The following is a 24,686-nucleotide window of genomic DNA, read 5'->3' on the forward strand; positions in this document are numbered from 1 at the left end:
TCCCGAGCAGCCGGGAAAGCAGGCCGACTGGGTGACTGTGAGGAGGAAGCGTAGCCCTAAACAGAAGCCCCATGTACCCCGCCAACCTGTTCACATCTCTAACCGTTATTCCCCACTCGACGACACACCCGCCGAGGACCAAACTCTGGTTATTGGCGACTCTGTTTTGAGAAATGTGAAGTTAGCGACACCAGCAACCATAGTCAATTGTCTTCCGGGGGCCAGAGCAGGCGACATTGAAGGAAATTTGAAACTGCTGGCTAAGGCTAAGCATGAATTTGGTAAGATTGTAATTCACGTCGGCAGTAATGACACCCGGTTACGCCAATTGGAGGTCACTAAAATTAACATTAAATCGGTGTGTAACTTTGCAAAAACAATGTCGGACTCTGTAATTTTCTCTGGGCCCCTCCCCAATCAGACCGGGAGTGACATGTTTAGCCGCATGATCTCCTTGAATTGCTGTCTGTCTGATTGGTGTCCCAAAAAATGAGGTGGGCTTCATAGATAATTGGCAAAGCTTCTGGGGAAAACCTGGTCTTGTTAGGAGAGACGGCATCCATTCCCACTTGGATGGAGCAGCTCTCATTTCTAGAAATCTGGCCAATTTCTTAAATCCTCCAAACCGGTGACTATCAGGTTTGGGACCAAGGAAGCAGAGTTGTAGTCTTACACACCTCTCTGCAGCTTCTCTCCCCCCTGCCATCCCTCATTACCTCATCCCCGTAGAGACGGTGCCTGCTCCCAGACTACCAATAACCAGCAAAAATCTATTTAAGCATAAAAATTCAAAAAGAAAAAAGATATAGCACCTTCAACTGCACCACAGACTAAAACAGTTAAATGTGGTCTATTAAACATTAGTCTCTCTCTTTCTAAGTCCTGTTGGTAATGATATAATAATTGAATCAACATATTGATTTATTCTGCCTTACAGAAACCTGGTTACAGCAGGATGAATATGTTAGTTTAAATGAGTCAACGCCCCCGAGTCACACTAACTGTCAGAATGCTCGAGCACGGGCCGGGCTGGAGGATTAGCAGCAATCTTCCATTCCATCTTATTAATTAATCAAAACCCAGACAGAGCTTTAATTCATTTGAAAGCTTCACTCTTAGTCTTGTCCATCCAAATTGGGAAGTCCCAAAAACCAGTTTTATTTGTTATTATCTATCGTCCACCTGGTCGTTACTGTGAGTTTCTCTGTGAATTTTCAGACCTTTTGTCTGACTTGGTGCTTAGCTCAGATAAGATAATTATAGTGGGCGATTTAACATCCACACAGATGCTGAGAATGACAGCCTCAACACTGCATTTAATCTATTATTAGACTCTAATTGGCTTTGCTCAAAAAGTAAATGAGTCCACCCACCACTTTAATCATATCTTAGATCTTGTTCTGACTTATGGTATGGAAATAGAAGACTTAACAGTATTCCCTGAAAACTCCCTTCTGTTGATCATTTCTTAATAACATTTACATTTACTCTGATGGACTACCCAGCAGTGGGGAATAAGTTTCATTACACTAGAAGTCTTTCAGAAAGCGCTGTACTAGGTTTAAGGATATGATTCCTTCTTTATGTTCTCTAATGCCATATACCAACACAGTGCGGAGTAGCTACCTAAACTCTGTAAGTGAGATAGAGTATCTCGTCAATAGTTTTACATCCTCATTGAAGACAACTTTGGATGCTGTAGCTCCTCTAAAAAAGACAGCTTTAAATCAGAAGTGCCTGACTCCTTGGTATAACTCACAAACTCGTAGCTTAAAGCAGATAACCCGTAAGTTGGAGAGGAAATGGCGTCTCACTAATTTAGAAGATCTTCACTTAGCCTGGAAAAAGAGTCTGTTGCTCTATAAAAAAGCCCTCCGTAAAGCTAGGACATCTTTCTACTCATCACTAATTGAAGAAAATAAGAACAACCCCAGGTTTCTTTTCAGCACTGTAGCCAGGCTGACAAAGAGTCAGAGCTCTATTGAGCTGAGTATTCCATTAACTTTAACTAGTAATGACTTCATGACTTTCTTTGCTAACAAAATTTTAACTATTAGAGAAAAAATTACTCATAACCATCCCAAAGACGTATCATTATCTTTGGCTGCTTTCAGTGATGCCGGTATTTGGTTAGACTCTTTCTCTCCGATTGTTCTGTCTGAGATAACTTCATTAGTTACTTTATCCAAACCATCAACATGTTTATTAGACCCCATTCCTACCAGGCTGCTCAAGGAAGCCCTACCATTATTTAATGCTTCAATCTTAAATATGATCAATCTATCTTTGTTAGTTGGCTATGTACCACAGGCTTTTAAGGTGGCAGTAATTAAACCATTACTTAAAAAGCCATCACTTGACCCAGCTATCTTAGCTAATTATAGGCCAATCTCCAACCTTCCTTTTCTCTCAAAAATTCTTGAAAGGGTAGTTGTAAAACAGCTAACTGATCATCTGCAGAGGAATGGTCTATTTGAAGAGTTTCAGTCAGGTTTTAGAATTCATCATAGTACAGAAACAGCATTAGTGAAGGTTACAAATGATCTTCTTATGGCCTCGGACAGTGGACTCATCTCTGTGCTTGTTCTGTTAGACCTCAGTGCTGCTTTGATACTGTTGACCATAAAATTTTATTACAGAGATTAGAGCATGCCATAGGTATTAAAGGCACTGCGCTGCGGTGGTTTGAATCATATTTGTCTAATAGATTACAATTTGTTCATGTAAATGGGAATCTTCTTCACAGACTAAAGTTAATTATGGAGTTCCACAAGGTTCTGTGCTAGGACCAATTTTATTCACTTTATACATGCTTCCCTTAGGCAGTATTATTAGATGGTATTGCTTAAATTTTCATTGTTACGCAGATGATACCCAGCTTTATCTATCCATGAAGCCAGAGGACACACAACAATTAGCTAAACTGCAGGATTGTCTTACAGACATAAAGCCATGGATGACCTCTAATTTCCTGCTTTTAAACTCAGATAAAACTGAAGTTATTGTACTTGGCCCCACAAATCTTAGAAACATGGTGTCTAACCAGATCCTTACTCTGGATGGCATTACCCTGACCTCTAGTAATACTGTGAGAAATCTTGGAGTCATTTTTGATCAGGATATGTCATTCAAAGCGCATATTAAACAAATATGTAGGACTGCTTTTTTGCATTTACGCAATATCTCTAAAATCAGAAAGGTCTTGTCTCAGAGTGATGCTGAAAAACTAATTCATGCATTTATTTCCTCTACGCTGGACTATTGTAATTCATTATTATCAGGTTGTCCTAAAAGTTCCCTAAAAAGCCTTCAGTTAATTCAAAATGCTGCAGCTAGAGTACTGACGGGGACTAGAAGGAGAGAGCATATCTCACCCATATTGGCCTCTCTTCATTGGCTTCCTGTTAATTCTAGAATAGAATTTAAATTTCTTCTTCTTACTTATAAGGTTTTGAATAATCAGGTCCCATCTTATCTTAGGGACCTTGTAGTACCATATCACCCCAATAGAGCGCTTCGCTCTCAGACTGCAGGCTTACTTGTAGTTCCTAGGGTTTGTAAGAGTAGAATGGGAGGCAGAGCCTTCAGCTTTCAGGCTCCTCTCCTGTGGAACCAGCTCCCAATTCAGATCAGGGAGACAGACACCCTCTCTACTTTTAAGATTAGGCTTAAAACTTTCCTTTTTGCTAAAGCTTATAGTTAGGGCTGGATCAGGTGACCCTGAACCATCCCTTAGTTATGCTGCTATAGATGTAGACTGCCTGGGGGTTCCCATGATGCACTGTTTCTTTCTCTTTTTGCTCTGTATGCACCGCTCTGCATTTAATCATTAGTGATCGATCTCTGCTCCCCTCCACAGCATGTCTTTTTTCCTGGTTCTCTCCCTCAGCCCCAACCAGTCCCAGCAGAAGACTGCCCCTCCCTGAGCCTGGTTCTGCTGGAGGTTTCTTCCTGTTAAAAGGGAGTTTTTCCTTCCCACTGTAGCCAAGTGCTTGCTCACAGAGGGTCGTTTTGACCGTTGGGGTTTTACATAATTATTGTATGGCCTTGCCTTACAATATAAAGCGCCTTGGGGCAACTGTTTGTTGTGATTTGGCGCTATATAAAAAAATTGATTGATTGATTGTGTTTTGTGGCAAGCTTTTGCTTCGAGTGTGAATTTGAAGCTGGAGCAGAGGATGTTATTGACAGGTGGTGTTTATGACTCATGGCCGTGCAGGTACACAGAAACCTTCTCGGGGCTGCAGCTTTTACCGTGACTGCATCAAAGTGAACAGATTTCACTTAAAAACAAGTCATCATAACACAACATCACACTTACGTAAACTTTGGAATTAATTTTTGCCTCTGTTCTTAACGTTACCAGCTACATTCCATTAAAGCGCACAGTGGGACGCTTCATGTAGCTACGTTACTTGTCGGAAACACCAGAGTACTCATGAGTACAATGCCGTATACTTTGAAACCGGTTACGGAAGTGCACAGAGTAATCCCGTTGGATCATCGGATGGTCACTAACAGTCTAAATCAGGGGTGGCCAAGTTCGGTTCTCGAGAGCCACCTTCCTGACACTCTTAGTTGTGTCCCTGCTCCAACACACCTGAATCCAATGAAAGGCTCATTAAAAGTCTGCTAACGAGTCTTTCATCGGATTCAGGTGTGTTGGAGCAGGGACACAACTAAGAGTGTCAGGAAGGTGGCTCTCGAGGACCGAACTTGGCCACCCCTGGTCTAAATCTAAATTGTTATAATTTCAGTGCGACATGTCCTTTAAAAAAAATGTAGCTGTTTTTCACAATGTTAGTTGTCAGAAGGTTCACATTGCGATAATTTAAAAAAAATATTACAGGCTAGAAATGTATGTTATGACAAAGCATACTTCCTAACTAACTTTAGAGAAACTTTGATTTTACTTTAATGATTGTCTTTATTTTCAAAAAGACTGGAGAAAGATAATGGTTTGGATTGATTAACTTGAACTCATAGAAACAAAAATCTTTTCTGTATCTTGTTACGAGGTCTGTGAGAAAACTATCGTACCTTTTTTATTTTTTTTCAAAAACTATATGGATTTGATTCATATGTTTTTACGTCAGCCAAGCTTAAACCTTCATGTGCATGCGTGAGTTTTTCCACGCCTGTTGGTTGCGTAATTCGCATGTGAGCACGCTTTGAGTGAGCACTGGTCCACCCCCCTCGTCGTTGTTTCATTGCGAGGAAATGGTGGAATGATTTGGGCTTTTTTTCCATCAGAAATTTTTCAGAAACTGTTAGAGACAAACAGCTGGAAACCATTCGAAAAATTTATCTGGCTTTCGGTGAAAAATTTTACGGGCTTCACAGAGAATAAGGACTGTTACTACAGCTTTAAGGACGTCCTACAATGGCGCACAGCGTGCCGCGCTCCGAGCCGCCATCGAGAGGCAGAAAACACCAGATCATTTCTAAACGGATGGCTGTGTGGAGCCGGGACTGTCGTGTGCAATTTCTCTGATTATCACAAGAACTGGACATCAGCCATTTTCCGGCAGATTTCACTTTTAACAAAAGATTTTATCATGGAAAGCCGCGCGGAGGCTTCACGCGACAGGACCAATTCGCTGATCGTGCGAGACAAATAACACCTCCGTTTCGGGGTGCCAGGGGACAAGTTGGAACATACCTATCTCGGCTTTCAATGCTTACCAGCCCAGTGAGTACAACCCCTGGCAAACATTATGGAATCACCGGCCTCGGAGGATGTTCATTCAGTTGTTTAATTTTGTAGAAAAAAAAGCAGATCACAGACATGACACAAAACTAAAGTCATTTCAAATGGCAACTTTCTAGCTTTAAGTAACACTTTAAGAAATCAAGAAAAAAAGATTGTGGCAGTCAGTAACAGTTACTTTTTTAGACCAAGCAGAGGAAAAAAATATGGAATCACTCAATTCTGAGGAAAAAATTATGGAATCACCCTGTAAATTTTCATCCCCAAAACTAACACCTGCATCATATCAGATCTGCTCGTTAGTCTGCATCTAAAAAGGAGTGATCACACCTTGGAGAGCTGTTGCCACCAAGTGGACTGACATGAATCATGGCTCCAACACGAGAGATGTCAATTGAAACAAAGGAGAGGATTATCAACTCTTAAAAGAGGGTAAATCATCATGCAATGTTGCAAAAGATGTTGGTTGTTCACAGTCAGCTGTGTCTAAACTCTGGACCAAATACAAACAAGATGGGAAGGTTGTTAAAGGCAAACATACTGGTAGACCAAGGAAGACATCAAAGCGTCAAGACAGAAAACTTAAAGCAATATGTCAAAAAAATCGAAAAATGCACAACAAAACAAATGAGGAACGAATGGAAGGAAGCTGGAGTCAACATCTGTGACCGAACTGTAAGAAACCGCCTAAAGGAAATGGGATTTACATACAGAAAAGCTAAACAAAAGCCATCATTAACACCTAAACAGAAAAAAACAAGGTTACAATGGGCTAAGGAAAAGCAATCGTGGACTGTGGATGACTGGATGAAAGTCATATTCAGTGATGAATCTCAAATCTGCATTGGGCAAGGTGATGATGCTGGAACTTTTGTTTGGTGCCGTTCCAATGAGATTTATAAAGATGACTGCCTGAAGAGAACATGTAAATTTCCACAGTTATTAATGATATGGGGCTGCATGTCAGGTAAAGGCACTGGGGAGATGGCTGTCATTACATCATCAATAAATGCACAAGTTTACGTTGATATTTTGGACAATTGAAAGGATGTTTGGGGATGATTAAATCATTTTTCAAGATGATAATGCATCTTGCCATAGAGCAAAAACTGCTCTATGGCAGTTTTTCCTCTGCTTGGTCTAAAAAAGTAACCGTTACTGACTGTCACAATCTTTTTTCTTGATTTCTTATAGTAGTCTTAAAGCCAGAAAGTTGCCATTTAAAATGACTTTAGTTTTGTGTCATGTCTGTGATCTGCTTTTTTCTACAAAATTAAACAACTGAATGAACATCATCCGAGGCCGGTGATTCCATAATTTTTGCCAGGGGTTGTATAAGAGAAATTGTGGAGAGCTGGGCATGTCCCAACTTGTCCCCTGGCACTCCGAAACGGATGTGTTCCTTTGTCTTGCTCGATCAGCGAATCGGTCGTGATGCACGAAGCCTCCGCGCGGCTTTTCATAACAAAATCTCTTGTTAAAAGTGAAATCTGACGGAAAATGGCTGATGTCCAGCTCTTTTGATAACCAGAGAAATTGCACACGACGGTCCCAGCTCCACACAGCCATCCGTTTAGAAATGATGTTATGTTTTCTGCCTCTCGATGGCGGCTCGGAGCGCGGCGCGCCGTGCGCCATTGTGGGGCGTCCTCAAAGCTGTAGTAACAGTCCTTATTCTCTGTGAAGCCCGTAAAATTTTCACCGAAAGCCAGATAAATTTTTCGAATGGTTTCCAGCTGCTTGTCTCTAAAAGCTTCTGAAAAAATTCTGATGGGAAAAATAAGCCCAAATCATTCCGCCATTTCCTGACAATGAAAATCTGACGAGGGGCTGGACCACTCCTCCCACAAGGCGTGCTCACAGGCGAATGACGCAACCGACAGGCGTGGAAAAACTCATGCATGCGCACGAAGGTTCAAGCTTGGCTGACGTAAAAACATATGAATCAAATCCATATAGTTTTTGAAAAAAAATGAAAAGGTCCGTTACTTTTCTCACAGACCTCGTAGAACCCTCTGGGTTAAATTGTGTTTTGGTTCACAGTGACACTGGTTTTTCCCTTGATTGCTCAGGTGGTGCCTGTGTCATACGTTCGCTTCAGCACCAGTCCGGCTCTCCACACATCCACCAGGGACACCCTGTCAGCTATCCCTCTGGGCATGGTGCTCACCTTTACTGTCATCTTTCACGCCTACACTGGGCAGGCCCTGCACAGCTCCAATTCCCTCCTTACATTCTCCACAAACAGGTCACATTTCCTACACATCACTTTTGTATTAAGTTTTAAGTTTTTCATTGCAGGACTCCATGTCTTCTAGGGAGGTAATATGTTGAAGGAAGAAGAAGGATGGGAGCTTTTTTCTTCATGGTTGAAAACTTAATGCGTGGCTTTTGATTGTGAGCCTCATAATGTGATATCTTATGGACTCTGAAGCTGGAAAACTTGAGTAGGAGAAAATGCCAGATAAATGAAGGATTAATGACGTTGTGACATCAACAGAAAGGAAGGAGTAGTTCAAGGCTGTGGAAAGTACCACTGATGTGCCAAACTGTTGTTGAGAAAAGGCTAAAAGAAGAGACCACCATAAGTGCAAGCTAGTTTTGTTTTATTCCAAATAGAGAAATAACTGATGCAGTGTTTACTTTGAGATGCCTCATGGAAGAGTATAAAGAAAAACACATGTTTTCATAGTGTTTATTGTTTTGGAGAACCTTTATGAAAGGGTGCCATGTTAAGAGATTTGGAGGTGCATTAGGCAGAGGCAGTGAGGTATGTGAGGATTGTTCAGGACATTGGGAGCAGGAACCTGAATTTGAACATAACGTAAAATGCACTCATAAAACCTTCTTACCTCTCAGTCAGGTCACACTTTCCACAAAAATACACAAATTCTTGATTGTTCCTGCTCAGACTGCAAACCAGGGGTGAATCCAGAGGGAAAGAGGGTGTTGTGGGGGGGCACATGCCTTCTATAACACCCTTTGATTAAAGGTCCACTTTTGAAAACATTTTTCATACTACTACTTATCATCGTCATCATAATAATAATAGTAATAATAATTATTATTATTATAGAATAGTCTTTTATTGTCATTGTACAGTGGGTACAATGAAATTGGGGGTTGCTTCCGTACGCCACAAAAAAGAAGAGAAAGACATCTCATACACCACAAAAAAAGTTTTGTTTATATAATATGAAATGGCTGAGTGGATCCTTGTCATTTGATTGGTGCTTTTTATGTCACATGACATGGATTAATTCATCCCATTTGTTTTTCATTGCATTTAGAGTGCAAATTTGATTCCATACGTTTGGTACCATTTCACTCTGCATGCGCACCTAAACATGCATGTGCGCGCACACACACACACACAAAACGAATCCACTGTTCTGTCTGGAGGCTGTTAGCAGGAAGAAAGAATGAAAAGCTGGGCTCATTTCTGATGTGATTTTTTTTTTTTTTCTTTTTTTTTTCCTGCCCTCTGCACTGAGGATGTACAGTCTTTTTTTTTTTTTTTCGTAGTACACGCACGCAGAAGCGCTGACCAGGTTGCATGTGTGCGCGCGCACACGCGAGGGACGACTCTACCGAGGCATAATTTCATTGAGCTAACTGACGCTGCTAATTCTTGTAACACACACACAAAACAAATCCACTGCACTGTCTGGAGGCTGTTAGCAGGAAGAAAGAAAGAATGAAAAGCTGGACTCATTTAATTTGTTTTTTCCTCGCTGTACTTTATTTTGTTTGCTGCCCCCTCATATTGATACATTAAAAGTATTTAAAACATACTTAAATTTCTGTCAAATTCCTGTGATCACTATCCTGCGGATGTCTGCGGTAGTAGGTCGGTTGCCTTTTTCCCGGTACCATGGACCATTCACTTCCAGCATTATTTCAGAAAATAAAAGCGCAGCGCCTTCATTTTTCTTTAAAGCAAACATGTAAGTGTACTTTTGTTTCAAACCCAAAATTGGAAGGAATTATTTAGATAAAACAAATACCACCTGCAAGCTTTGGCATTGTGGGAAAACCCCAAATTCACAATTAGATATAACAGATCTGCTACATTCCCTGCTCCCCCACCCCCCAATGCTTTTATAGCCCAAAATTGTTTGGACCTTCTCTGCCAGCCATGCTTGCAGCCTTGAGTTGTCTCCTTAGCTGTGGTTCTCTTGCAAAGGTCATTACATCGCTTAGAAACATTCTTTCACTGTCATGACAACACAGACATGCTTTGGTACCCTGATGAATGCAGATGAAGTCGTATCTTTTGTGTTTTTAATGCTATAAAGCTATTCAATAATAGCATCTGGTGTGAAAGTACAGAATCTGTGTATTTTGATAGACCTGAAACATGACATTGGTAGAAGTTGCTCATTTAATTTATTAAAAATGGTTCAGCTGGCAATAGTCATTAAAGTATTTTAGAGTCCAGATATGGCAATAATCACCATTAAGTCTATAATTTTGGCTTATTTTTTCACACTATCAAGTTCTATACATCATTCAAGTGAGGGGAATTTGAGGTTTCTTGCGTATGAAATTAAGTTAACATAATCCCATGGGCTGGCAGTCCACAAAACTGAATGTGGGGGTGGGGGCTGACTTTCACACCTCATCCAAGGTACGGTGTTTTGCGGCATAACCCTTAAATGGACTAGATTTTCAAAACAGTTCTTTAAAATCTTTACGTGGATTTTGTACAAATGCAACTGCAGTCAGTTTAAACTGTTCTTCCTTTTATAACAGTTTCACAAAATTTTCTAAGAATGGGTTAATAACTGACTAAAACATACAAAATAATTCACACAAACTGGGGAGGTGACGAGAGTTTTGGCAGAACCACTAAACAAATCTATGTATCTTTAATATAATATGGATCTTTGTCTCTTTTCTCACATCTATTTGGGATGAATGTGGAAAAAGTTTTCATATATATATATATATATATATATATATATATATATATATATATATATATATGTACACAAATAATGAATGTTTGAGTTCAGTGGTATGAATATTTCATGAGGTGAAAGCTGGAACATACCATTCAACTTGGCTTCGCCTCATTGAATGGTATGTTCCAGCTTTCACCTCATGAAATATTTGTTCCATTGAAAGAATGTAAAAACATTGTTTTATATAATGGCTAAAACAGATCCTTGTCATTTTATATTAATTTACAAACAACAGAAAAGGAACTTACATTTTGGTGTGTCATTGCACTGAATTTGTGTACTTCCAACAAAAAAAAAAAAAGCCTGTAGCTCCTCAGTGCAGCGAAAAAAAATCACATCAGAAATTAGTCCAGCTTTTCATTCTAACTTCCTCCTAACTTCCTCCTAACAGCTCTTCATACCTCCAGATGGCTTACAGCACAGTGGATTTGTTTTGTGTGTGTGTTTGTTCAAAGAATTGGCACCGTCAATTAGCGCCGTTAAATTAGCATCCGTTAGCAAAACAAACTCCGCATATTTAACTAAACGCTGCCTGCACTAGTGGGTGGGGTTCGCAGTGTGCAGGTCAAAACGTGTGGAACCGAATTTGCACACTAAAAGGAACCACATTGCACTCTAAATGCAACGCAAGACAAATTGGACGAATAGTACATGTCACGTGACATACAAAGCACCAATCAAATGACAAGGATCCACTCAGCCGTTATATAAATATGTATATCTGTACACAGACACAGTGCATCTGGAAAGAATTCACACCACTTCACTTTGTCCCCATTCCATAATGAAGCAAATTCATTTTTACTCTTAAAATTCTACTCACGTCATAATGACACAAAAAAGTTATTTTTGTTTTGTTTTGTTTTTTGCAAATTTGCTTAAAATAAACTAAGAAATCACATGTACACAAGTATTCACACCCTTTGCTCAATACTTTGTTGATACACCTTTGGCAGCAATTACAGCCTCAAGTCTTCTTGAATATGATGCCACAAGCTTGGTGCACCTGTCTTTTGGCAGTTTTGCACATTCCTCTTTGCAGCACCTCTCAAGCTCCATCAGGTTGGATGGGGAGCGTCGATGAATATCCATTTTCAGATCTCTCCAGATTGAACATCTTAATTTCATCCATTGTGGAATAAGGCTGGTGGCCAAGTGGTTAGTGTGCTTGTTTCTGTGTGGCAGAAATCTTGCACCAAAATCAACATGCAGATCTGTGGCAACCCTGAGTGAAAAACAAGGGAGCCGCCTAAGAGACTTACGATATATAATATAGTGTGTGTACAGCCCTAACATTTATATGTTTAGTGCATCCACAGTACTCCTGGTTGTGGCAGTGTTTAGTGGATGCCTATGCTCGGACTTCACAACATCAATTTACTTGGCTCTTTGTCCTTCCTGTTTTCAAATCGTGTTTGTTCCACCTGAGTGAGTGAGCAAGTTAAAATTAATGGGAGTGTGGGGCAGGCAGGAGCACTGCTGCAATCCTGATGAAGGACCCCTGTATCTGTCTGCACAATAAATGGATTCTGTTACCTTGATTTCCAGAACCTGACAGTTTTGGGGGGAAGTATCAAAATCTTTATAGTGAAGGGCTAATAGGCTTGGGACTAAGACAGAGCCAGCCTGTAATTAACTCCTATTGTATCTCGATTCTCAAAGTTACCAATTCTTACTTGGTTGAGGTGGGAGCAGTCTGGCCCTGTTTGGTGAGAACAGATGCAAAGTTACAGGAGGCAGAAAAAGAGAGGGAGAGCGCTTAAAGGAAAAAATAATGTTATGGAAGATTTACCTGAGAACAAATAATCAAACTTGATTTGGATATAATAAAGGTGATTCTAACTTAACTTGAATGGAAAGAAAAATTGTATCACAAAGATAGCAGATGATCAGTATGTTTTATAAAAAGTAATTAATTAAAACTAACATGTTGCCCGTGTGGATCCATGGGCTCTAGATTGGGTAGTGTTTATGAAATGGGTAACTTACATTTTTCAAGGGTGGTAATAAATTACACACAGTTTCTATAATGAGTTGGAATGGAGTGCAAGTCCAGAATGTTTTAGAACCTTAGACCTCAACATTTTTTAGAAGAACCCATTCCTGTTAATCCTGTAATTTTCCTAATGGTTGAAGAACGCTGGATGATCCCTGCCTGTGGTGCTGACGCCTGTGTGGACTTCTCACCTTCTTTATATTATGTTGTTTGATTTTCTGTTTCTTCAGCTTTGTAAAACTTTGCAAAAACCTTGCAACCTGTCAGGGCCTAAGCAGTGGGTCACCCCTTTGAGTCTGGTCTGCTTGAGGTTTCTTCCTCAGTATCATCAGCGGGAGTTTTTCCTTACCACTGTAGCCTGTATGCTTGCTCTAGGGCAGCGGTGCCCAAGTTCGGTCCTCAAGATCCACCTTCCTGACACTCGTAGTTGTCTCCCTGCTCCAACACACTTGAATCCAATGAAAGGCTCATTAAAAGCCTGCTAACGAGTCTTTCATTGGATTCAGGTTTGTTGAAACAGGGAGAGAACTAAGTGTCAGGAAGGTAGATCTTGAGGACCAAACTTGGGCACCCCTGCTCTAGAGGTTGGAAATGTTACACCTTTCTTGTTTGAAGCACCTTAAGGGAGCTTTTGTTGTGATTTGGCACTGTATAAACAAAATAAATTAATTAGTCTACTGTCTTAATGTATTTATAAATTGTTTAGGTTCTTGTTATCATATACACACTATTATAATCTGTATTATTTTATTTTATTATTACCATAATTTCCCGACTATAAGCCGCTACTTTTTTCACACGCTTTGAACACTGCGGCTTTTACAATGATGCGGCTAATTTATGGATTTTTACAGGCTTTTCACAAGTTGAAATACGCCAGTTGATGCTGTCAATTGATTTCCTGAAAGCTGCGCTCCTCATATGGTATAAATTCAAACACAGTGTAAATACAAGGTCTTACCTGTTCATTTTAGTGAAGAAAATTCCCTCTCCAGCACTTTGCGCCATCAAATCAGTTGCGGAGTGGAGCCTTCTCCCCCCGCCTTTCCACACCGGTTCTCTATCTTGGCGCATCAAGTTGAAAGAGTCACAGCGCCTCATTAACGTCTCATTTACCACAGACTCCATCCGATCCTGGCTGCACGCAATGAAAGTTAGAAAAAGTTAAAATTACTCAGTTCCCCGTGTGGAGCAGAGACACCACACGCGCGCTGGATGTTGTGCGTGTCAATATTTACATGTAACACTTCAGGTGGAAAAAGCATTTACGGTATTTAATTAAAAGTGAAAAATCTTTCTGTCTAACATCTTTCTGTGTAAATATCTCATGTTAGAACTTGGAGACCCGTGCTACAGACAATTGTAGCTTATTTTCTTTTTTCTTTTTAAAATTGCCGGGTGTGGCTAATATTCAGGTGCACTCTATAGTCCAGAAATTATGGCACTTCTATTTTGTCATTTGACTTTTAAATGGACCACAATGGAAATGAGTGAATTTCAATTTATTTCATTTATATAGCACCAAATCACAACAAAGTTGCCTCAAGGTGCTTCACACAAGTAAGGTCTAACCTTACCAACCTCTAGAGCAAGCACACAAGCGACAATGGTAAGGAAAAACTCCCTCTGATGATTTGAGGAAGAACCCTCAAGCAGACCAGACTCAAAGGGATGACCCTCTGCTTGGAAAATGCTACTGACACAGTTGACAGTACAGGAAATTTTTCTTTCAATTGTTCAATTTCTTGTGCCATCAACATATTTACAATTATGTTATAGACTTACATTGAACTTACTAAATAAAATCACGCACTTGCGCTTTTAATATAAAGATGATTTACTGCCCCCTGCTGGAATGGCATGAGTCCAGAATGTAGCTAGCAACGTCCATTGTTCAGTGTTGAAAGATATTTGTCGTTTCTCCAAAAATATTAGTCCTATCAACATTCCGTTTTGGTGCATTCATCCTTGACTTGCCCACTTGGCTATTATAATATAAATTTCAAGCCAAGCACATATTTTCTCTTACAGACCTAGAAGTGCTTTTCTACAGATTATTTCAGGGTCCAGCATAACAAACAGCAAATGTCGGCTCTCCCCAGTTTGTCCATATTCAAAATCATATGCACGCAGAGCTTTTTGTCTTTTCTGCATTCTGACGCAAAGAGGTGCTTCTGTTTTTACACACGCACAAACAGACTGTGGTGGAAGACATCAAACACAGTACAGTTTTCAGTCATGATAACGGCAATATGACACAACTAAATTGACTAAATCAAGTGAACTACAAAAACACAATAAACCGTTAGCTTAACAGTGTTGTTTCAGTTTTCAATTTCAATTTATTTTCATTTCTATAGCGCCAAATCACAACAGAGTTGCCTCAAAGCGCTTCATACAGGTAAGGTCTAACCTTACCAACCCCCAGAGCAACAGTGGTAAAGAAAAACTCCTTCTGAGGAAGAAACCTCAAGCAGACCAGACTCAAAGGGGTGACCCTCTGCTTCAGCCATGCTACAAAACATAAATTACAGTACAGTTCACAGAACAATTCACGGACGAATATACAAGAAATGCTGTTGGCGCACAGGACAGGAGGATCGCCAACATGAACACAACTCCCATCTCTGGATGGAGGTGCACCTTAAACAGAGAGAAAAAACAGAATCAGGCATCAGAAAGACAAGAAATACTGTATAATTTGTCAGCCATAAACAACAAGAAAAACAGAGAAATACTAAGGTGATCGCCGGCCACTAGCCCTAAACTTCACTAAAAGACCCAGAATTTAGGTAAAGTTGAGGCCGCGGCTCGCTCCAATTACTGATAAAATGAATTAAAAGAGTAAAAAGCGTAAAACAAAACTGTACCAGTATGCTAGCCATATGAAAAAGAAAATAAGTGCGTCTTAAGTCTGGACTTGAAAGTCTCCACAGAATCTGACTGTTTTATTGACGCAGGGAGATCATTCCACAGAACAGGGGCATGATAAGAGAAAGCTCTGTGATCCGCAGACTTCTTATTCACCCTAGGGACACAAAGTAGTCCTGCACCCTGAGAACGTAAAGCCCGGGCCGGTACGTAAGGTTTAATTAGGTCAGCTAGGTAGGAGGGTGCCAGTCCATAAATAATTTTATAGGTTAGTAGCAGAACCTTAAATCTGATCTCACTTGGACAGGAAGCCAGTGAAGGGATGCCAAAATGGGTGTAATGTGGTCGAACTTTCTGCTTCGTGTCAAACGTCTGGCTGCAGCATTTTGAACCAATTGGAGACCCCTGATGCTAAACTGCGGTAAACCAGACAATAGAACATTGCAGTAGTCCAATCTAGAAGAGATAAATGCATGGATCAGGGTCTCAGCATCAGCCATAGACAGGATGGGACGAATCTTCGCTATATTTCGCAGGTGGAAGAAAGCAGTCCTAGTAATATTTCTAATGTGGAGGCCAAAGGACAACGAAGGATCAAAAATTTCCCCAAGGTTCCTCACTTCAGTGTGACGTATGATACACGAGCCGAGGCTGAGCATTAACTGGTCAAATTGATGCCGATGTCTCACTGGACCAAGAACTATCATTTCAGTCTTATCAGAGTTTAAAAGTAGGAAGTTTCTAGACATCCAACTTCTCACTGCTGCAAGGCAATCTTCTAAGGATTTTATGTGAACGAGATTACCAGCAGTTATCGGTATGTATAACTGAATATCATCTGCATAGCAGTGAAAGGTAATCCCAAAATGCCGCAATATGTGCCCAAGGGGTGCTATATAAAGGGAGAAAAGCAGGGGGCCTAAGACAGACCCCTGTGGAACCCCAAATTTCATGTCACTAAGGTTAGAGGTAGTGTTACTGTACAAAACACAGAACGACTGGTCAAGTATGACGTCAGCCATGCAAGAGCACTCCCACTAATCCCAAAATGATTTTCCAGCCTATCAAGTAGAATATGATGATCCACTGTATCAAATGCAGCACTGAGATCTAACAGCAACAGAACCGTAGTGGTGTCCGAATCCATTGTAAGCAGAAGATCATTCACCACTTTAGTGAGAGCCGTCTCTGTGGAGTGATATTTTCTAAAAGCAGACTGCAGTGGCTCAAAGAGATTATTCTCAGTAAGATAGTCTACGAGCTGCTGTGACACCACTTTTTCCAGAATTTTAGAGAAAAATGATAGATTTGATATCGGCCGATAGTTTGTCAATACACTAGGGTCAAGATTAGGTTTCTTAAGTAATGGTTTAATCACTGCAGATTTGAAACATTTAGGAACAGATCCAGAAGTTAAAGAAAGATTAATAATTTCCAGCACAGTCGGCCCAAGGGTGGGCCACAGGTCCTTAAACAGTTTTGTTGGTATAGGATCAAATAAACAGGTTGTGCTTTTTGTTTGACATTACGAGTTTTGTCAGCATGCCTAGTGAGATACTGTCAAATTCTGTAAATCTAGGTAATACCTCAGTAGTGGCGCCCGCATCAATAGCAGGGTGTAGTGGCTGGATTAAGGCATGCCGGGATATGTTTAACCTGATGTCTTCTATTTTCTTCCCAAAGTAATCCAGGAAATCTTGTGCTGTAAAAGGAGAGCGAACTACAGGTGGTTGTCTATGCAAAAGTGTTGCCACCGTGTCCAACAAGAACTTTGAGTTATGCTTGTTTTTGTTGATCAAATCAGCGTAGCCAATAATGCATGCTTACGAGTATAGTATAGTCTAAGATATCATCACGCCACGCAAGATGAAATACTTCTAATACTTCTAATTTTGAACAACGCCATTTCCGTTCTAGACCTCTTGCTTTATGCTTGAGGTCACGCAGATAATCATTGAACTAAGGTGACTATGATTTGGGGAGCGCGGTTTTAACACAGGTGGTGCAATCATGTTGAGTGTAGTTTTGAGCACTGAGTTTAAACTATCCACAAGTCTGTCTACTGACTGGGTAGTTGTCAGATGTGAAGCTAAGACATCAGGCAGTCTAGCTTCGAGTTCAGTCTTAGTTGAGGAGTTGATGCATCGCCGTAAAAATATATAAGGTTGTTGTTCCACTAAACACGGCAGCGAAACTGTAAACTTAATAAGTGAGTGATCAGACACCACTGATGTAAGAGGCATGATGTCAGTATTTGTGACAGCAATACCACGTGCGAGAACCAGATCCAGGGTATTTCCACTAATGTGCATCGGATCCCGAATGCATTGCCGAAATCCTAATGCATCCACAATTTCCATAAATGATTTCCAGAGGGGATCAGAAGGCTTATTTATATGAATGTTAAAGTCACCAATGATCAGAATGTTATCTACACTAGTTGACAAGTTAGAGATGAATGCACCAAATTCATCTAAGAATTCAGAATATGGGCCAGGAGGCCTATATACAGTGACAAAGTAATACGACTGATTTTTATTCTTCTGACCTTGGCAATGTGTAATATCCTGAGCAGAGCGGAGAATCAGATGCTCAAATGAGTGATATTTGTAACCCCCAACAGCTAATAAGCTAAACCTAGATTTATAAATAAGAGCAACATCCCCTGTTTGTATTAACTTCCCATAGTGCATTGCAGTACAATGTCCATTGTTCACTGTTGTTAGCTAATATCACTGATTTCCCTAAAAATATTAGTCCTATCAACTTTCCATTTTTGCAGTGTTCATCCTTGACTCAAAATACATAAGCATACCAAATGGCAAGCATCAGCTCTCCCCAGTTTCTCCATGAACGAAGCCATACACACGTGCACATACATGCAGACAGAGGCCACTTGGCTATTATAATATAAATTTCAAGCCAAGCACATATTTTCTTCTACAGACCTAGAAGTGCCCTTCTACAGATGATTTCAGGGTCCAGGTTTTTGGAGATGAACATTTCTAAGTCACTGAATTTTGAATTGGAGTTCATTTAAATCTGTAGTAAATGGAAAAGGTGATGGCAAATGGTAGTTTTGTTGAGAGCAAGCTAATTTAAAAAAATAGTGAAAACAAAGCAGAATAGTGATGGACACTTCTAAGACTCAATTACCGGTATAGCTCATAAAAGTTGCCCAATTTCTCCAGTCACATCCACAGAAGATTTTAACCCCTTCAGAATTGTGCTGGGACTGTTCAAAGCTTCCCTCATTCATCTACCTTGTTTCTTATTCTGTTTTTGACGCTATCCTGCTTTAAAGAAAATTAGCTCACAAAAAAAAGGGTTGATTTTAGGTGTGATTAAGGCTAAAGGGTATTTGAGTTTCTACTTATAGCCTGTATTTTTCGATATAGTCTCTTTAAAGTATTTATTTTTTTATTCTAAGAAACTGACATTTTGTAATTACTGAGAGGTGATACAATTTTGAGTTAGTTGACTGTCAACTGATAAAATGCATGGGCATAATCACTTCTGTTGTTTATTATAATTTAACTGTATTTGTTTCTTACAGAGATGATCTGGTACAGGTGGGCATCGATCCGGGGAACCACACGCTGACCGTCAGGACTGTCAATGTTGGACTCACGCTTCTTGCAGTGTGGGATCATGAACACATGGGTATGGCAGACTACCTCCCACTGCCTGTTAAACATGCTATCTACCCAGAGGAAATGAGCAGGTTGGTGGTGGGAGATGTGGTCTGCTTCTCTGCCCAGTTTGTCAGCCCAGAAGGTCAGTGGTCTTGAGAAAGATCAGGTGTGAATGAAATAAAGATGGATGAAGTTTGCGGTGTGTTTTGAGTGTCTCACAGCACAGAAACTACACAGCGTGCAGAGTCTTACAAACATTTTTAAACTTATCTTTCAAAGTCTGCTCCAAGTGTCTTTAAGTGTCCTCGTTGTGGTTAAACTAAAAACACAGCTGCAGACCCATGACCCATTAACAACAAGCACTAATGCTCACCCCCCCCCCCCCCCCCCCCCCAAAAAAAAAGAAACACGGCTAAAATCTCTTTCTGAGGATGGCATGATATAAAATACTCTCATAAAACCTTCTTACCTCTCAATCAGGTTGTTTTCCACATAAATACACACATTCTTGACTGTTCCTGCTTAGAGACTGCGAACCAGGGGCCAATCCAGACAGGGAGATTAAAAGTCCACGATTGAAGACATTTTTCATACTGCTACTTACTACTATTATTTTTTTTATTACTATTAATATTATTATTATTTAGCAACTAAAATGTCTAAACCAGTACTTCTCTGGATGTTTACTATAGTTCTGGACTAAGTTTAATTGATGAGCCATATAAAATAAGTTTTCTTAAGTTTACTTTCTGCATAACTAAAGTGGGATGTGAAGCAATATCATCTTTTAATGTAATGTATAAGGTCGGAATTACTAGATCTGTTTGGGGTTCTAGCCTTAAAATCAGGTCAGTTAGGATGAGAGAAGCCAAAAATATGAAAATGATTACATCTCTTGTGGTAAGCAATCTTATCCAACAAACATGTAGGTTGTGATATCAGTTTTGGTTAAAGGCAAAGAAAAGATGAAAATGTGCAAAAGAAAATACAAATACGACACACATTAATCAGTACAACTAAACTGAGGGGGAATGGGGTGAGAAAATAGTAATTAAAAATCTTCCAGAATGCATCCCTGGGCATCAAAGACCCTAAATTTTAGGAAGGGAAAGGGAGGTTTGGGGTCCACTGTTGGAGCTGTTGCCCCTGTGACCCAATCCCGGCTAAGCGGTTGAAGATGAGTGAGTGAGTTGATCAATTTTTTTTTTCTGTTTAATATCTGCTAATACGGAGTTCCGATACTTTTCCTGAATATATTACACTTTCACAGAGTATAATGCAAGCACATTAAAGTCTAATGTATGTGTTTGACAGTTGAGTGGCTCTGTAGTGTATTAAGAAGAAAAAAAAAAAACTTTCAATCCAGGCTGCTCCTTAATGTTTTTATTTTTTCAAAATAACAGATTTCTGTGTGCACGTCTTATCAATTCCAATTAAGACTACAACACTCAGTAATATTGATTGTATGTTTGAAAGACTGGTGGCTGTTTATTGTTACAAAATACATTATTCTTAATAATTCTCTTTTTGTAAAAAAAGTTTTAGCTTTAAAAAATATCTTCAGATATGAACCTTTACTCAGGTGTGTGTGTGTGTGTGTGTGTGTGTGTGTGTGTGTGTGTGTGTGTGTGTGTGTGTGTGTGTGTGTGTGTGTGTGTGTGTGTGTGTGTGTGTGTGTGCATCTGAAGTGAAGCAGAGAGTAAATAATGGTTTTAAAACACCACAGCACTACTGATGAGCTACAGCAAGCACAGAGAGCACGGTGGCACCAGCTACATCATAAGCATAGAGCTTATGAACCAGAGCCCTTAATGCAGTATGAGCTTAGACATGTTTTATAAAATTCTATACCCAGTGATTAAAAAAAAAAACTGCTGCGATTATGTCACACATCTCTATGCAGAAGCATCACTGTGGCTGCACTCGATTTTTATTATCCACAGTCCATTTTTTGTGTCATATTGTACTATGCTTTGTTTTTGAGACACTAATTTCTAATCGCTGGTGTTTATTCCCCCCACCAGGTGGTCATGGCACATGGAGCTCCTCTGCTAACAGTGTACTTCAGGTGGATCCTAAAAGTGGTGCAGCTGTAGCCAGAGACTCTGGCACAGTTACTGTGTACTATGAGGTTCCTGGTATTTTGAAAACCTACAGAGAGGTATGTACTCCCTGGATGGGTTCTAGGTTGGTGACAGTACTTCACTGGAAATATCCTGGTACATTCTTTTACCATATTTACTTCATTAAAGCACCCCCCCCCCTTTTTTTTTTGTGGCACATTGCATGTAGTCAAATTGCGATTTTATCAAGTCTGTTCTGGTTTCCATGCTGCTTATGCAGCCGCAGTGCCTCGTATTTCAAACTCTTCCCTGTCACATGAATGCCCGCCGTTCTCCTTTCTTGGACCCATTTTATCAGCTCCTCTTCAGTGTCCTGATAATGCACTTTCCGCCCCCACCAGGCAGTCGTTTTGCTGTTTTGACCATTGTTGCAAGCTTATCCTTGTTTCCTACACTACTCCCAGACATGTTTCCTCATCAACTAAGAAAATCCGAGCAGCATGGCGCTTCTCCTTCTCTTCTGCTTCTTTCACAACTTTTAGCTTGAAGGCTGCAGGGTAACAAATTTTGCGCTGAGCCATTTTGTGTAATTGTGTAGCAGCTGCTGCATGCAGGAAAACATTTGTTTCGATTATGTACTGCTTTTCTTGCAGTGATGGACGTTTTCCGGGAAATCCGGGTTTTTACTGACATGATGAACATTTCCAGGTTATTCCAAACAGTTGGTGGCTGTAATGCACCATGTTGGTTTGCAAACCACCAATAAACTTGAAAGTTTTTTTCCGGGTTATTTTTGTTTTCCTGGCCTGTGTCGGATTTAGTCTGTGGTCTGTCTTCACGATGTTTGTATTTGTGATGAGACTTAATCAATGAGAAATTAAGTCTCACATTTTCACATCCTGATCCGAGATCCAAAAGGACCAAAACGCTGACCCGACTTTTTTTAAATCATCATTTACAAATATATGGAAAAGCTAACACTTGTGGTAAGTCTTTTATCTTATTATGTCATGTTTAATGGAATTCTTTATCAGTTGATGTTATTCGTATAACGTGATATGTTAGCCTGCTAAGTCTGCATTTTATGGTTTCTTCTGTTGGGTGTGATATATTCATCTGGAGGAAAATATGGTAAATATTTAACTACTCGTAAAAGTCAGATATTGATGTAAAAAAGGTTTGTGCGTCATTTTGCACGACGCTTAAGTTGTGAGTTTCCTAAAAATGCTGACATCAGCACTGGATGGAAAAATCCGTGTTATTGCGTTTCCCATTTATAGAAGTGAATAAGAATCTAATTTAAAGAAATATCAGTGTTCCTGAGAACACATTATATTTGTGACTTAAATGGACAGTAGATGCAGCTTTATGTGTATCAGATTTTATTTTAAGACACTGTCAGTTGTTACAGAAGCAGAAATTGCTGAAGTCAGATGTTTAGATAAATGTAGTGAGAGAACAGTGGCAGTCCAATACAAATATGTGGTCTTATCAAATCGTAATTCCACCATGTGACAGACTGTATTATAGTTTTGTCATCTTGCCAATATGGGAAAATAGTCTTTTCACACAACTTATATCGTGATGATATAAAACTGACCTGACACAACAAAAATTTAATTTTTTTGGAGATTCTTTTGGTGAGTAAATAGGTATAAAAATGCATCTGAAATTTCTGATTTTGCATCTGAGATTCCAAATTTTTTTGGAGGGGGGGATCCCCCCACCAGAGCTTCGAGCCTCCGGCCCTTCAGCCCTGTGCCATAAACCTTCAGTATTTTTTTTCCCGGTGGCTTACTTTCATCACTGAGTACGCATGTCCGTCCATACGTACCGTAAGGCTGTATTTCATACAGCATGTATGCATGTGCACACAAATGATCTTCAATAAACACCCCCCTTAATGTTTCTGTGTAGGCTCTCAGTTGTCCAGGTGGTTTCCATAGTAGAGAAGCTTGAATCTTCGACTGGACTGGGTTGCTTGACGCGAGGACGTTTCGCTTCAAATCGCAGAAGCTTCCTCAGCTAAAATTCTTGCTCTGGTAGTCTGACTTCTGTCTTGACTCTTGTAGAGAAGAATAAACAGAAGCAACAAAAGCTGGAGTTTTAAACCTAACCAGACCCCTCTTACCGAGAGGCAGACTGCTATAGGCTAGTGACTAAACAATAGCTCTAATTAGCACCTATCGTGCTCTAGTTGGCAACCTCCTAATGACAGGGCAGCTGTCCCTCCTAATGATGGGATGGACCCTCTCCTAATGGCTCACTTGACAACTCTGCTGATGACGTGAATGACTCATTACCATGAACAAAAGACTGAAACTGCTTTGACCTGAGTACCCCATTGTAAACGGGGGATAAAGCGTGTCTCAGACCCCCTCCCCAGTTAAGGCTGGGTTTCAAACGTTTCACAAAGAATGCCTCCTTTAACTTTACTTTAAACCGGTTAACACCTTGAGACAGAAATTAGTTCACCCTAAGGACAGGATCCCTAGTTACAAACAGAGCAATGTAGTGTATTCTATCAGATGTCAGGAAAACTGTAACGAACACTACATAGGTGAGACTAAGCAACCTTTACACAAAAGGCTATACCAGCACCGCAGAGAGGGCGCCAGTGGACCTCAGTCTGCAGTTCATCTCCACCTTAAAGACACTAACCACACGTTTGAGGACAAGGAAGTTAAAATCTTAGCCAGAGAGAAGAAATGGTTTGAGAGACGGGTCAAGGAGGCATTCTTTGTGAAATGTTTGAAACCCAGCCTTAACCGGGGAGGGGGTCTGAGACACGCTTTATCCCCTGTTTACAATGGGGTACTCAGGTCAAAGCAGTTTCAGTCTTTTGTTCATGGTAAAGAGTCATTCACATCATCAGCAGAGTCGTCAAGGGAGCCATTAGGAGAGGGTCCGTCCCATCATTAGGAGGGACAGCTGCCCTGTCATTAGGAGGTTGCTAACTAGAGCACATTAGGTGCTAATTAGAGCTATTGTTTAGTCACTAGCCTATAGCAGTCTGCCTCTCGGTAGGAGGGGTCTGGTTAGGTTTAAAACTCCAGCTTTTGTGACTTCTTGATTATTCTTCTCTACAAGAGTCAAGACAGAAGTCAGACCACCAGAGCAAGAATTTTAGCTGAGGAAGCTTCTGCGATTTGAAGCGAAACGTCCTCGCGTCAAGCAACCCAGTCCAGTCGAAGATTCAAGCTTCTCTACTACCCCCCTTAATGGAAAATAGCAGGCTCTCAGGGCATTTAATGGAGTAAATATGGTATTTCAGTCATGGTGAGATGATTGAGATACTCTGTACAGGTTTGGAGTGTTATTGTGATTATTCGAAGATTACACCTCTCTTGTTTCTGCTAACCAGCACTTCACTACCTGGTAATATAACATTTAAAGAAAGTGATGTTCAGTACTACAGGGGTAGGAGATAAACATTTGTCTTTG

The 24,686-nt window shown here is 40.3% G+C and overlaps 1 protein-coding gene across 1 annotated transcript in view; it reads left to right on the top strand.

Annotated features, from left to right (window-relative positions):
- The window catches only part of nup210 (nucleoporin 210), a 178,097-nt gene that overhangs the window by 133,325 nt on the left and 20,086 nt on the right, over positions 1 to 24,686 (top strand). The window contains 3 exon segments of the mRNA XM_034172768.1: positions 7,783 to 7,958; positions 19,101 to 19,321; positions 21,204 to 21,340. Of these exon segments, the coding sequence (XP_034028659.1) occupies positions 7,783 to 7,958; positions 19,101 to 19,321; positions 21,204 to 21,340 (534 nt within the window).

Source organism: Thalassophryne amazonica, chromosome 6 (assembly GCF_902500255.1).
Source record: "Thalassophryne amazonica chromosome 6, fThaAma1.1, whole genome shotgun sequence".
NCBI classification, from domain to species: Eukaryota; Metazoa; Chordata; class Actinopteri; order Batrachoidiformes; family Batrachoididae; genus Thalassophryne; species Thalassophryne amazonica.